Genomic DNA, 14150 nt, shown 5'->3' with positions numbered 1-14150 from the left:
TGGAACGAAGTCCTTGAAGACTTGATAGCAGCACATAGGCAACGAAACGCCTCTCAACTCATCTATTTCACCCAATGGCTCCGGAAGATTTCGACCATACAAGCATCCACAACAGATCATCATCGCAATCAGAAAGTCCATGCGCCAAATAACCTAAAGTCAAGGATGGACCAACAACGCAACCACAATCTCCAAGATTAGCCCAGACATGATCATTGTCGAGCACATACTTCATTCATCCATCCCAAGAGTGCAATGGAGTTTGGTAAATTTTTAAATCCACTGGAGAGGTTAGATACTCATTCTTCTGGAGTCAGAACCTTATTACACATTCTGGAGAAGATCGATGGTACTGTTGAGTGGCTACATGCGCAAAATAGGAGAGAACACCTACCTTGAGTTCTCATGGATCCCCTTGCTATTGGAGATTGCTTTGTTGTCGTTAATGATCGCTCTATCACCGCTAAATAAATGACGAAGAGGAGCCAGACGCTGCAGATGAAAGCACAGAGTCGGACGAGCAACAAAAATAGAAGAGGGTCACCTGCCGTATATGAAGGCTCAGGATACGGGATGTCAACTGGATTAGATACTTATCTATCTGAAATAATTGTCTCACCTGGGTTGCTGATGTAAGGAAGCTCTCCGCTAGGTAAGCAAAGCCAAAAGAACAAGATTAGAAGAGAGGGTAACCCCTTTTGAATGCTCGGCACCTTGAGAGTTTGAGTAGGAAAAGGAATCCATTTTGGATTCAGCCACACCCAAATCAGTGCCAATGCTCCAGGATACGAAGCCCCATGACCGAACCAGCAACGTGCCAGCACGAGGGGCACCAGCCGCTCAACTTGCAATACTCCGTAATCAAGCCAGCCGCTCAACCTGAAGCGCTCCGTGGCCAAAGTTGCAGCGCCAGCATCAGCACTCCGTGGCCGAAGTCGCAGCGCCAACATCAGTACCCTGTGGCCAAGCCAGAAGTACGCCAACACAAAGATCATGGACCACCCATGCCTCTTGTCAAAGGTCAGTCTAATTTTTCCTGGCAATCTCCGCATGTGTTGCCCCTTTTGATTTTATCCTTGTATGTCACCATCTCATGCTTACCACGCAACAATGCCACTGTTACGAGCTAAGAAGGGCACTTAATGTTGATGGTGGTTTTTAGTTCAGGGTTAAAATTGTAAACCTTGCATTTAATATGTCGTCACTCTGCAAAGAAACGGAGCCATATAAAAGTGATGAGTGATTCAACCTCTTCACTGGCGCATTTATTGAGCAACTCAATATTTTCATATGAAATTTATCCAGAATGATGCATGTAGCAACAATCCCAGAGATTCTGTAAATTGAGGCACCTTGCCTTGCCTTTATTATAAGTTTATTTGAATGCTTTTTGTGCTATGTTCCCCGGGCGAACCCTTAATATTGATATGGCATGACAATTTGTGTTCACTTGCAGCAGAGCAACACGAATTTCCAAGTATCAAGGTTAAGGTCCTTGCATAAAGTACTCAATCAGAAAGCATACTGCTCTCTAGCAATAAACTTAAAGAACTCTGTGTCAACACATAGAATTCAATCAATTTTGTGATAATTCACAAGATTCAAATATTACCCTGACTAATTTGCAAAAATTAGGGTTTTGCGCCTTGCGCAATATATTAGACCCCGTTGGTCGAAATTAAGCTTAGGCGAACTAAGCAATTAATCCACCATGGATTAGTAGGTGCAAAATCCTAGCCAAAATCAGAAAGGAGCCGCGGAATAGGAGCAGCAGCAAAGGGAGGTATGGCCATGTTTTAGGCACGCCCCATGTTACCCAACCGGCCCTATTTGCCTTCGACCAATCAGGTCGCCTTAAACCCGCCACACGCTGGTTGGGCCGATACTTGCCGACCATATTTCCCATCGACCAATCAGGTCGCTTTAAATCCGCCACACACATACCAGAAGCGTGGCCACGCCCATGCTTGGCCGGCCTCTCTTATATTAACCAATCAGGTTGCTCCAAACTTGCCACAGTGTTAAAAGAGGCAAACTACGCCAAATGGTCATAAAGTACTCTCGAATCTAAAGTACTCCCGTGCAGTGCATTTGCTTTAGGCCAGGATTGTACAGATTGATCTCTCGAATCTAAAGTACTCCCGTGCAGTGCATTTGTTTTAGGTTTAGATTTGTTTCTCATCCACACACCCAAATTTACCAAAACCAGCAGAAATATTTTTTACCCACAAACACTTTTATAGGGCCTTTAAGGACTCAAATTTTTTTATTCATTAATGCATTTAGCGAGTTTATTCATTTAGCACCTTTTCCCAAGTCGAAACCGAAGAAAAATATTCATTTGAAGAGGTTATTTGTTTATCGAGTATTCATTTATCAAGGTTAGACTATATCACAACTTTTAGCTTAGCTACAACTCAATTACACAGTTGCATACAATTCAACTGTAACATCATATTTCCTACTTTCCGTAATCTCATTTTGCTATTCACATAATCGAAATTGCCAAAAAAAAAATAGTTCAATTACCATAGAGAATCAATCAACATTAATAAATTTACTTCATGAATTAGTTGGAGAATCAATACAAAAAAAAAAGATAACATGGTCATAAATCAGTACAATTACTTGTGCGGTTGAAGCAGACTAATTCTTCAATTCTCAATTCAATTAGTGTTGGTTAAAGTTGTCCAATTGAAACACTAACTACAAAAAAAACCTCTCTGGGAAAGCGAGTTTCAAAAGAAAACCTCTTTGGGAAAGCGAATCAGGATTCGTATTAGAAAAATAAATAAAGAATTGAGCATCTTTGCAAAAAAAGCATTAATTGAAGCTTAAGAAGAAAATTTTGGTTGAAAATGGGATTTAATATATGTTCATCGTCTCATCATTTTCTAAGAACCCTAAAAGAAGAAAGAAATTTTTTGGGAAGTTTGATTTCATATAAATTTTCGATTCAAGTTCTTGAAAAAAAAATTAAATAAAACTCATTATAATATACAACATATTACACCGAAATGCTTTCTCATCTCAACGGCCTTGGCCCTTGATCACATGAAAACTTTGGAAGTCGAGGATCCAATGAACAGTGCCGGAACCAGTTAAAAGCAAAGGTGTGCAGTTACACACCCACCCCAACTGACTCCCAATCCTAAATATTACTAAATTTTAAGATCTGGGCCCAATTTTCCTCGGTTGCACCAACTAAAAAATATTTGTGCTTCCCCTTGGCCTAAATTCTGGCTCCGCCCCTCCCAATGAGTATCATCAATAGTTCACACGGAAAAGGAAAAATGGGAATTTGTGAGATCCAACGACCGAGTTTTAGAGTTAGAAGATCTAACGGCTCAGATTTATTCCAAATTTCAAATTAGGTAACGGTTTCAATTTGGCGGTTTCAAGTTTGGGCAACGGTTTATTAAAAAAGAATCTCGTTAAAACGGGAGAGTTTATGCTGTAACACCTCTCACCCCCATCCCCACCCACATGTATCTCGTAGGTCAAGGTTAAATCTCTTCTGGTTTGAGAAATTAGTGTGCCGGCATTGTCACATGTTTCCTACTTTGAACTTTCATTTATGCAGTTTTAGAGTGATTCCATCCACTGACCACTGCAAACAATGAAGTAATGCAGTTAACATAGCCGGTGGATCATCATGAAATTGGTTCATGCGTGACCAAAGAAAACGCCATGTACACTAAAAACAAGCGCAAAACCAAACCTGGCATTTTGATTGAAAAATTTAAAGGACTTAAAGGACCTTATCGTTAGCAGTCATAGTAGCTGCATGAGCAAGTTCTGAAGAAAAATATTCAGCAAAAAGCGCTTTTACAAAGCCACTTCGGACCTACAATTTTCTTCTCCATTATACAAACATTATCATTCTCAATCTTATTTTTTTTCCAACAGCATAATACCTTGTTGTATCTTTGCTACCCAGAACCTCTTTATACATTTGATCAGCATTTTCAAGCTCAAATAAAACAGTAAAGACATGACCAGTGAAAACAAAAACATAGACTTAAACATCCAAGTATTTAAACACACAACAACAATGTTTTCTTAAGATCAACAGAAGGATACAACCGCAGGGAGACGGGTTTAAGAATGAAAAAGGAAAAACATTAATAATGCGCCACAGACATGATAAAAGAGTACTACTGTAGTAGGTAGATAAGCGGGAAAAAAAGGAGAAAATAAGACTCACTCTCATCATCCAAATAAAACCCTCGCTGGTTCTTCCAATTGTGGCCGCTCCTAGAATCAGGGCTGCACTCAGTTCTCATATTCTCCTTCAACATCATCTTCATATTCACCTTCCTCATCTTCCTCGGCAGTGGCATCCTGGTACTGCTGGTACTCAGATACCAAATCGTTCATGTTGCTCTCTGCTTCAGTGAACTCCATCTCGTCCATTCCTTCACCAGTGTACCAATGCAAGAAAGCCTTACGCCTAAACATGGCTGTGAACTGCTCACTTACTCTCCTAAACATCTCCTGAATGGATGTTGAGTTTCCAATAAATGTAGACGCCATCTTTAACCCAGTAGGAGGGATATCACAGACACTAGATTTCACATTATTGGGGATCCATTCAACAAAGTACGAGGAGTTCTTGTTCTGGACATTGATCATCTGCTCGTCAACCTCCTTGGTGCTCATCTTTCCTCTGAACATGGCTGAGGCAGTGAGGTATCTGCCGTGTCGTGGGTCTGCTGCACACATCATGTTCTTGGTGTCCCACATCTGCTGAGTCAACTCGGGAACGGTGAGAGAGATGTATTGCTGGGAACCACGGGATGTGAGTGGGGCAAATCCCACCATGAAGAAGTGAAGACGAGGGAAGGGAATGAGATTCACTGCCAGCTTACGCAAATCTGAGTTCAGCTGCCCAGGGAACCTCAGACAGCAAGTCACACCACTCATGGTTGCAGAAATCAAGTGATTCAAATCACCAACTGCAAAACAAAAACACCAAACCTTGTTAAAAAAAATTAAGCTAAACTTTTGACATTTCCCGTCTTGAAACTTCTAGCTAGAAACATTTATCTTAACTTAACAAAACTTACAGCTTGGGGTGCTGAGCTTTAGGGTTCTGAAGCAAATGTCATAGAGAGCTTCATTGTCGAGCACCATGCATTCATCTGCATTCTCCACCAACTGATGAACAGAGAGAGTGGCATTGTAGGGTTCCACAACAGTGTCTGAGACCTTTGGTGATGGGAAGACTGAGAATGTAAGCATCATCCTATCTGGATATTCCTCTCTAATTTTGGAGATCAAGAGGGTTCCCATACCAGAACCAGTACCACCTCCTAGAGAGTGGCATACCTGAAAACCTGAGGAAAATTACAACAAATCAATAAGAATAAACTTCTTGTGATCAAGAATTATGTTACCCATTGGTTCTAGAATCTATGCATCAGAAACACTTCATTCGTTACGTACAAACTACAAAATAAAATCTTCATATTCGAGTTGACAATAAACATAGTATATCATACTAAAGTATTGCTCAATGACAGGGCAAAGGACTAGAAAATAAAAAAGGGGTGCAGTAGTTCAATTAACCTAACAACTACCAATTACGAACTCAAAACCAACTAAAACGAAATTTATCCCTTAATCATGTATCACAAATCTCAGGAACAATTTCAAAGTATCCCCCCCTTCCCCTTCAGACACACATTGATTTTCAAATTTCAACATCAACACGGAACCATTAACTTAACATATTAATGTACAAAATGAGCACTCCTAATCTCAAAATGCAGGTACAGTCTCAATCAAATCATGATTTACCAAATATCATCTTCATGGTAATATCTATACAATCAAACACAGTCGGATACACAAATTCTCAAATCTAAATACATTAAACAATCTTATATTCATCTAAAAATCAAATAACAGAAACCCTAAAACTGCAGAAAACAACATAAATCTGTTTCAAATCACAAGATCCAAATGAAAATGAAGATTCAAATAACAAATGAAAAGAAAACAAACCTTGAAGACAATCACAATTTTCGGCTTCTTTTCTAACAACGTCAAGAACAGAATCAATCAACTCAGCTCCTTCAGTGTAATGACCTTTAGCCCAGTTGTTACCAGCACCAGATTGACCAAAAACAAAGTTATCAGGACGAAAGATTTGACCATATTGACCAGATCTGATACTATCCATAGTACCTGGTTCAAGATCCATAAGTACGGCTCTAGGTACATATCTTCCACCTGATGCTTCATTGTAATATACATTAATCCTTTCCAATTGAAGATCTGATGTATCTCCTTTGTATCTTCCTGTTGGATCTATACCATGTTCATCACATATTACTTCCCAAAACTTTGCTCCGATTTGGTTACCACATTGACCTCCTTGGATGTGAAGGATTTCTCGCATTTTCGATCTTCTCTTCTTTCTCTTTAGGGTTTCGTTTTTTTTTTTTTTTTTTTTTTTTTTCGTGGAGGGGTTTGAGAAAGAAGATCGAAAACCTGTCTATGCGAGGGTTGATGAGTGAGTGAGTAAGTTCGGAAAACCAGGAAGGAGGGAAATATATAGGACAAACTGCTATTTTACTCCTGATGTTGATATAGTCATTATCGTGTTATTGACGTTTGATGTTTCTTGAGATCCTACGCTTAAAGATTATCTGACCGTAATAATTTGTGGAGGATATGTATTTGAGGAGGACTATAACTGAACATGTTTTAGAGGGGGTGAGAAAGAGAGGGAAACTCGGTAATAATAGAACGGCAATGCCGGATTTAGATCGTGGGAGGTAAGATTGTGGTCATTTTGCTGGGCCATGTGTGTCTACGTATGCAAAGGAGGTGCAATGATAGAGCGGGCGGTCCTACACACATTTACATTTGGACTCTTTGGACCGTCTATCTGACGGTCAGACCACATAGTAGTCACACCGATGTCTCGTCGGAACTTGACATTGTTATTTTACTGGCTTGATAAAAATGATACATCCTAGAAAATGATACACCCTCTCTTTCAGGAGATTCAATGATTTTTTTTTCTTTTACTACCTCTGATTCTAGTAAAAAAATTATTACTATTTTTTCAATTTGATTTTTAGGGCAGAACTGAAAATGTCATAATACCTATATTTTAAAAACTAATATTAGAAAATGAAAGGAAGAAAACTTTACGACCATACTACACTATTTCTACTGCCAGTTCCTGTCGAAGTTACTGAATGAGAGATCTAAACTTGGCTTTTCGTGGAACGTCTCATGATTAATAGACTTATTATATACTAATGCTAGTTGGAGTGCAGGTCTGCTATATTGTCTATGGATTATATTTAGTTTTCTAAAACAAAAGAAATCTCATTTATGCATTCGTGAGCAATTTGACTAATATTCTTAGGGTTGTACAAGAATCGTCCCGTCCCGTTCCGTGGAATCGTTCCGGAACCGTACCGGAACCGAGGTTAGATGGGATAGGTACAAGTATCAAAAACCGGAACCGAGCCAAGAATAGGTACAAGTAACGGTCCTAGGCTATTCCCTTCCCATGGTACCGAACTATTATATTTAGCCTTTTCTCATTATCACTCGACCTGGAAGGGATTCAAATGAAATTATCTTTATCTTCTAAATTCAAAGTGAAGTTGAAACAATAGGTGACAGGAAAATCATTTAAGGATCGATTATTTGTATTAGAGGAGAATAAGAAGCTTCGAATCAACTGATTATCGATAGGTTCATGGTGGAACAATTGTTGCTGGTAAGTGGTGAATTGAGAAATGATTAAAATCAACACCATTGGAATTTTTGAGATTTATCAATGGAATGCAATTGGGGGTATCTATGTACAAAAGAAGGTCAGGTTCACATTCAATTAGAATCTACAGCGCAACAATTGAAATTGGGTATTTTAGGTAATTGATTGAGATTGGATTTCAATGGAAGTACTTGGATTAGAGGAGATGCAAATGTTTACAGTGGGTATGGTGTGGATGGTTGAATTCTTATTTGTGGATGTGGCGGGATTAGTCATTGAAGATGGCTGGAGTGCTTCTGAATTGGGGGTTTTGGGGATTGTTGGGTCTCCATTGCAATCCGTAATTGGAACTGATCTTGGTTTCACGATGAGAAATGACGCAGCAACAATGATGGATTCCTGTAATGAAACTTGCAAGTACCCCAAACTCTAAAAAATTGAGTTCAATCTTGAAATTGGGTTTGGAATTTGGAGATTCATCTTCATAAGCAGACTGAAGATAAAGATTCATCTTGTTATGGGTAGAATAGGTCTCGTCCCCTTCTGTATCGAATTAAACAGGTACAGGTCTCGCTCCGTCCCGTACTTCACAGGTATAGGTACACAAGTACAGGTACCGACCATAGGGAGGTACAAGTACTGAGCTAGGCTAAGAACCGTAGCGTGTCCAGCCCTAAATATTCCTATAAAATTTCGAGAAAACCTTTCATGAACTTTTTTTTCGTATTCTTCTCTGACATAATTGAGAATTTGTAATATCCTCAGCTTCAAAATACACATTTTCTTTCTGCAGTTCTTCGGCTTATTTAAAAAATATATCATTTCATTCCTTTGTTCCATCAATATTGTATCTGCAAGCTAGATATCCCCTTCCTCCAATGCATTCCCCAAGAAAGACAAAGTAATTAGACCAATATTAGCTTTGATGGAAAGATCGACGATAATCTACATAATGCATATGCTTATTTTTATGCCAAACTTCTTCTTTTCGGCAGCATATAGTTTGTCAGTAACCACTATGTCTTTCTTATTGATATAAAGATTATAAAGAATGTAGCACTGGTTGGGAATGACTTTGTTATAGGAGCAAAGGTGTTCTTTTATTCTACTACAAGTATTTTGTAGCATTATGAGTGATTTGCCTGAAAATGTTGTCACGTCTAGATTTCCATATAAACCAATAGGATATAACATAGATTAGAGCCCAACTTTCTGAGATGTAACCAGGAGTTCAGTCAGTCATGGAACTTGTAAATGGTACTCCAAAAAACATATTCCAAGCAAACATATCAAAAGGACGATGCATAAGCATATTGGAGATATAATTTCTTTATGCATGACCTGAAAGATTTTCATATAGGGTATATGTATTTCAAAATAGTAACAGTTTTGGCATTAGTGGGGAGGATTCTATGAGCACACTTTCAAAAGAACATATGGATTGAAGGGATAGAATTCAGTTTCCAAACTAAATTCCAAATTATATTTTGAGCTTCATTTTTATAATTGTTGTCCATCTTTTTTTCGTATAAAGATTTGACAGCGAAATTCTTTGTCGGTAAGATGCCAAATTACTTTTTCTGTAATATGATACTATGGTTTCTACTTTTAGTTTTGAAGAACTTTTCCTGAATATCATACCAGTGTAAGATATCAAGTTTAGCTTCCTTATTGACTTACCTCTATCAGTTCCAAATATTCCAGTTATCCATTCAAGTTTTTCTTATATTTTTGATGGTTTATTTTTGATATATAGACAAGTTTACTCCAAACTCTCCTTAACTTTAATATCCTTTAAATTCCTAGAAATTTTGAAAGCAGAATACCTAGAGACACGTTGTTCCAACAGGCAACAATCAGCTCTCCATATTCATTATGGTCCAGCTAAGGGGGAAAAAAATCTAAAACCTATTTGACCAACATTCAAGTTGGTATTAGTATTGAGATCAATATGGTTATGGCAGACACAATGCCAAGTAAATTGGATATAGTAATGTGTTTGATAGCTACTGATGAACAGTGAAATATAAATTGACTATTTTTACTCTTAGGGTTCAATGAGGAAAAACATAACAACGCATGCATTATTATTTTCTCCATGTCATTCCCAACACTTCAAGTTTTGGCTTTTCAACTTGATTTACTATTATTATATTTGTTTGAATGTTGTGATATTTTTAAAAGATTTCGAGAGTAGCGGTCCATTATATAAGTTGGTGATTAATGTGTGACATAATTCACAATCTATTAGTGCATACACAGTGGTGAAATGTCTAAATGATAAGGTGTGAGCTAAGTATGCAATGATATTTTAGCATTCTCAAATACTTGATCACATTGGGTGAGTGATAATAAATATGCAAGGTAGGGGTCGTAAGATTGCCTAGTTTAGGTTGAATTTTAAGCCATTCCAAAATATAACACCAAATTTAAAGATTATAATGCAAACTTTTGAAGCATTTACAGGTCTTAAAATCAACTTTCAAAAAAGTTCTCTCATTGGGATAAATGCATATGAAGAAGTAGTTCATTTAGCTTCCATTTTTGATTGTCAAGCGGGAGAAATTTTTAGCGAGATACTTGGAATTACCAACTGGAGCATCATCTAGATCAGTTAAAATTTGGGATGAAGTCGTGAAAAATTTGGGATTCACTCATTAAAGAATTTATTTCTTCAGAAAATTTGAGAAGAGTGAAATTTTTATCCAAATATGGTGGAGTTGTACTTCTTAAAAGTACATTAGCAAGTTTAATTATTTACTTTATATCAGTGTCTCCAGTATACCTGTTGTTGTTGAAGTAAAATGGTGAGAATTTTAAGAAATTTTTTATAGGGTTCGTCATCTGAAAGAAATAAAATTTCCCGAAACATAACATGTAGCCTAAAGAGAAAGGCAGACCGTATATGAGAAATCATAAAGATACTAATCAAGTGTTACTAGTTAAATGGTCATGGAGATATGCAATTGATGTTCAATAGAGAAGACTTGTGCAACAAAAAAGTGGCCGTCATGATGAAGATTTCTTTTCAGTTGTAGATAAAAAATAACAAGAAGGGGTGTTTTAAAGAGAATACTAAAAGCATCATAACTTGTGAAAAAATTCTACTTTCATAAGATGTATCCTTAATTAAGTTATGGCATGGCAACTGATCAGGTAATATTTCTCTTAAAGATCTGTATCATGATGCATTCTATATAGTTCTAAACAAGGTACACAGAGAAAGTATGGTTGTGAATTTCAATTGAGATTTACATCTTAAAAGAACCCATTTATTACTAGAACAACAAGAAGTAAATGATTTCTTGAATGAGACAGGAAAGATATCAAATTTTGATGGAAAAATATACGCACTTGAATGTTCTTTTACTGAAAATAGATCTTTCAAGGTGAAGAAATGTTATAACCATATTATTGAAGAAGAATGTAAGTTAATTTTTTCTCATCAATCAATTGGGTTGAAGGATTTCCTCCAAACGCATAATTCTTCACATGGTGTGTTATTTATAATGATATTCCTATAATGGACAACTTGGTAAGACAAAAGAGGCAAACTCACTAACTTAAATCGCATGTTGGATGATAAGGAGCTTGAATCGGAGGATCATATTTGATTTCCCATTGTTTTACTAAAAACGTTTGGAGGTACTTATTTGATAGGTATTGTAAGGACCCTCAAGCTCGTCAACGCTATTAGACCAGTCAAGAGACGTTTTAGCCGATAATAACTCGATTAGTTAACGTAGATTTTAATTAATAAGAATTAATCTAAAAACGATCTAGATACGAAGCTAGTATCACCTGATAGATCTCGAAAAGTTATGCGCGATAGTATACTCGAACGTGTCAATCGGATACCTGAGGATGAAGATATCACTGGCTTAGTATGAAGGATAAAGTTATCATAGACAAACCGCTTAGGCTGCCCTTATCTGTTTCTTGGGTGCCTTAGTAAATCTCATCTGCCTTATCTTCTACACGTGTCGAAGAGAAACTCACTTCTCTTTTCTTCTTTCTCTTTCTTCTTCTTCTCTTTCTTTCTTTCTTTCCCCTGTTCTTCACGGCTGCTGATTCTGAGAAAGATGTGAGAATTAAATTAAGAGGGTTAGTGATGAAGATGATACAAATCAAGTAACGACTATTACTGGTGGAGTTGGTTAGAATATATGATTCAGAATTGACGGAAAAGTGAATCAGAGAGTCGGAATTAGGATTCTTAGATTCAGTTTTAATCTGAAGATTTAGAAGATGAAATATGGAACTACAGTTGGATGAAGAACAATGGGTAAATGTTTAATTAAGGTTTTGAAGTAGATTCAGTGATGAATCGGTGAATTGGGGTTGTGTTTTGTTCTTCCCCAAATTGAAGAATTAGGGTTTCTATAATTGAATTCGAGAATTCAATTACGGATGAATAAGAAGAAGTTAGAGTTGGGTTTTTTCTTAATTGGTGTTTGATGGAAGCTGTGGGGTTGTTGGAGGAGTGAATCAGAGAGTTAGGGTTTCATAAAGGAAACTCGGGGAAGGTTCAAAAGATGAAATTGTTGTTCTAGGAGGATGACTAGAGGTGGGTTTTGTTGATGCAAAGATTGTTGTTTGTGTTCGAATCAGAGAAGTTTAGATTTAGGAATGGAATTGGGATGATTGGAGTTCAATACTCAGGTTTAGATCAACACTAACCTTTGGTCTAACATTTTTCCAACGTTAGGGCTTGGTACCTGGACCAGACGTTGACCGGAGTTGACTCCGCTAAGTGTTGACTTCTGTCAAGAAATTAATAAAACTTTATATTGAATTAAAATTATTAAATGAGATTACAATTATACCCTTCACCCTACTATTATTTACAGAGTAACCATTCCTATGTTAACCTGAATTCTTTTTACCTTCTCCTTCTCCTTCTCCTCCAAACCAAAATCAACAAGCCTATCTTCGATTGTCGTAGATTAATGGCAGTAACACCCTTTCCAACTTCAGAGAATATAGTAGATGAATGCCATAGATGATTGATAGCTCTTTTTTTGCACCCCTATGTAAAAAAGACATCAAATCTTCAGTTTCTCAAATCTTCTTCTCAGTTTCTCGCAGTAGATGATTCGAACTCAAAACCAATTCTAGCCAACACCCATGGAAAACTTCAAGTTTCTCTGTGAAGCTGAGTAGATGAAAATGAAGTTATTCTCTGTGAATTACGAAGGAGATGTTGTTGCTGCGAATCATGAAAAATAGGAAAATGGCAAGTTAAATTAGGGTTTCAATTGGTTGATGCTTAAATACGAAATTGATGTGAACTTGATCAATTTTTGATGGGTTTGTTTCTTAATTAAAGTATGGATGGTTATGAAGGATTTAATTTTAGATTTTTAAGCAAATCAATCAGAAATTAGGGTTTGTTTGATGTGGTTTTAGGTCTGTGGTAGAATAATTGGGCTCAAGAGACCGCAGGTTTATGTGATTCCACTTTTGGGTTTTTTGTGAGAATCTCATAGGAGGATTAGGAGAAAAAAATTCAAGCTTGGAGATATGTGTTTTGGAAGTTTTAAATCTGTGTTGGTACTGAGGTTGCAGAAGAGAAGGAGTTGGTGATACTAAGACACAGGTTGTGTTCGATTTAGTGAATGGAAAAGAAACTGGGAATTTGATGGTCCGTGAGCAGGAAATGGATTTAATGAATTACTAATTTGAGTGATTTGAGATGGTGTTGCTACTTGTGATAAATCTCAATTGTTGAATAAGTGTGTAGGCAGAGTTATTCACTAAATCGAAAGTAGCAACGATGGTGATGGGGATTTGTGGATGTAATTGAAATTAGGGTTCTTTGGTCGATTAGATTGATGTCAGTGGTGGTGTTAACTGATTTGATTCGGTTATGAAGGGGTACTGATTCAAACAGTGTTGATTTATTCTCGAACGAATACAACCATCTTCATAGCAGTGAGACCAACAAACATCTTGTAATAGCCTAGAAAAACTTCTTCCTCAATATCAATTTGTAGCTGCAGCAGAGAGTAGGGAAAAGAAGAAGAGAAGAATTGGGAGTGATAATGTCGTGTTCTAGGGTTATAGAGTATAAGCCCACTTCACTTCAAGGGTACTCTTGTAATCTCATTATTTTTATAACATTTTTATTTTACAAATTTATTAAAATCTGGTCATAAACAGTCAAACCCGGTCAACGTCTGGTCCAGGTACCAAGCCCTAACGTTGGACAAATGTTAGACCAAAGGCTAGTGTTGGTCTAAACCTGAATACTAAACTCCAATTATCCCAATGGAATTAAGGTTTGGTCAAGAACAATTGGTGATGAAGATTGATGGGTTGCTGAAGTGAATTAAATTGCTTGAGTGGAACTGTCTTTGAGATAATTTATCTTACTTGAAGTAGTTCGAGTTGAATTGTTTTGGTT

General features: G+C 37.1%; 1 protein-coding gene and 1 long non-coding RNA gene across 2 annotated transcripts; both read right to left on the bottom strand.

Moving 5' to 3' along the window:
• Positions 1-3995: 3995 nt before the first annotated feature.
• Positions 3996-6523, bottom strand: LOC113357126 (tubulin beta chain-like). Its single transcript, XM_026600416.1, has 3 exons — positions 6010-6523; positions 5070-5339; positions 3996-4958 (listed from the first exon to the last, which is right to left on the bottom strand). Exons 1-3 carry the CDS (start codon positions 6404-6406, stop codon positions 4276-4278), a joined length of 1350 nt encoding a protein of 449 aa, XP_026456201.1. The 5' UTR covers positions 6407-6523; the 3' UTR covers positions 3996-4275.
• A 5005-nt stretch (positions 6524-11528) lies between these two features.
• LOC113357125 lies at positions 11529-13896 on the bottom strand. The gene is made up of 3 exons (XR_003363508.1): positions 12631-13896; positions 12425-12507; positions 11529-11817 (listed from the first exon to the last, which is right to left on the bottom strand). It is a non-coding gene; the product is annotated as an uncharacterized LOC113357125 (long non-coding RNA).
• Between the last annotated feature and the right edge of the window lie 254 nt (positions 13897-14150).

Source organism: Papaver somniferum, chromosome 3 (genome assembly GCF_003573695.1).
Source record: "Papaver somniferum cultivar HN1 chromosome 3, ASM357369v1, whole genome shotgun sequence".
Taxonomy (NCBI): domain Eukaryota; kingdom Viridiplantae; phylum Streptophyta; class Magnoliopsida; order Ranunculales; family Papaveraceae; genus Papaver; species Papaver somniferum.
Note: the sequence above shows the minus strand (reverse complement) of the source record. Positions and strands in the feature narration are given on the sequence as shown.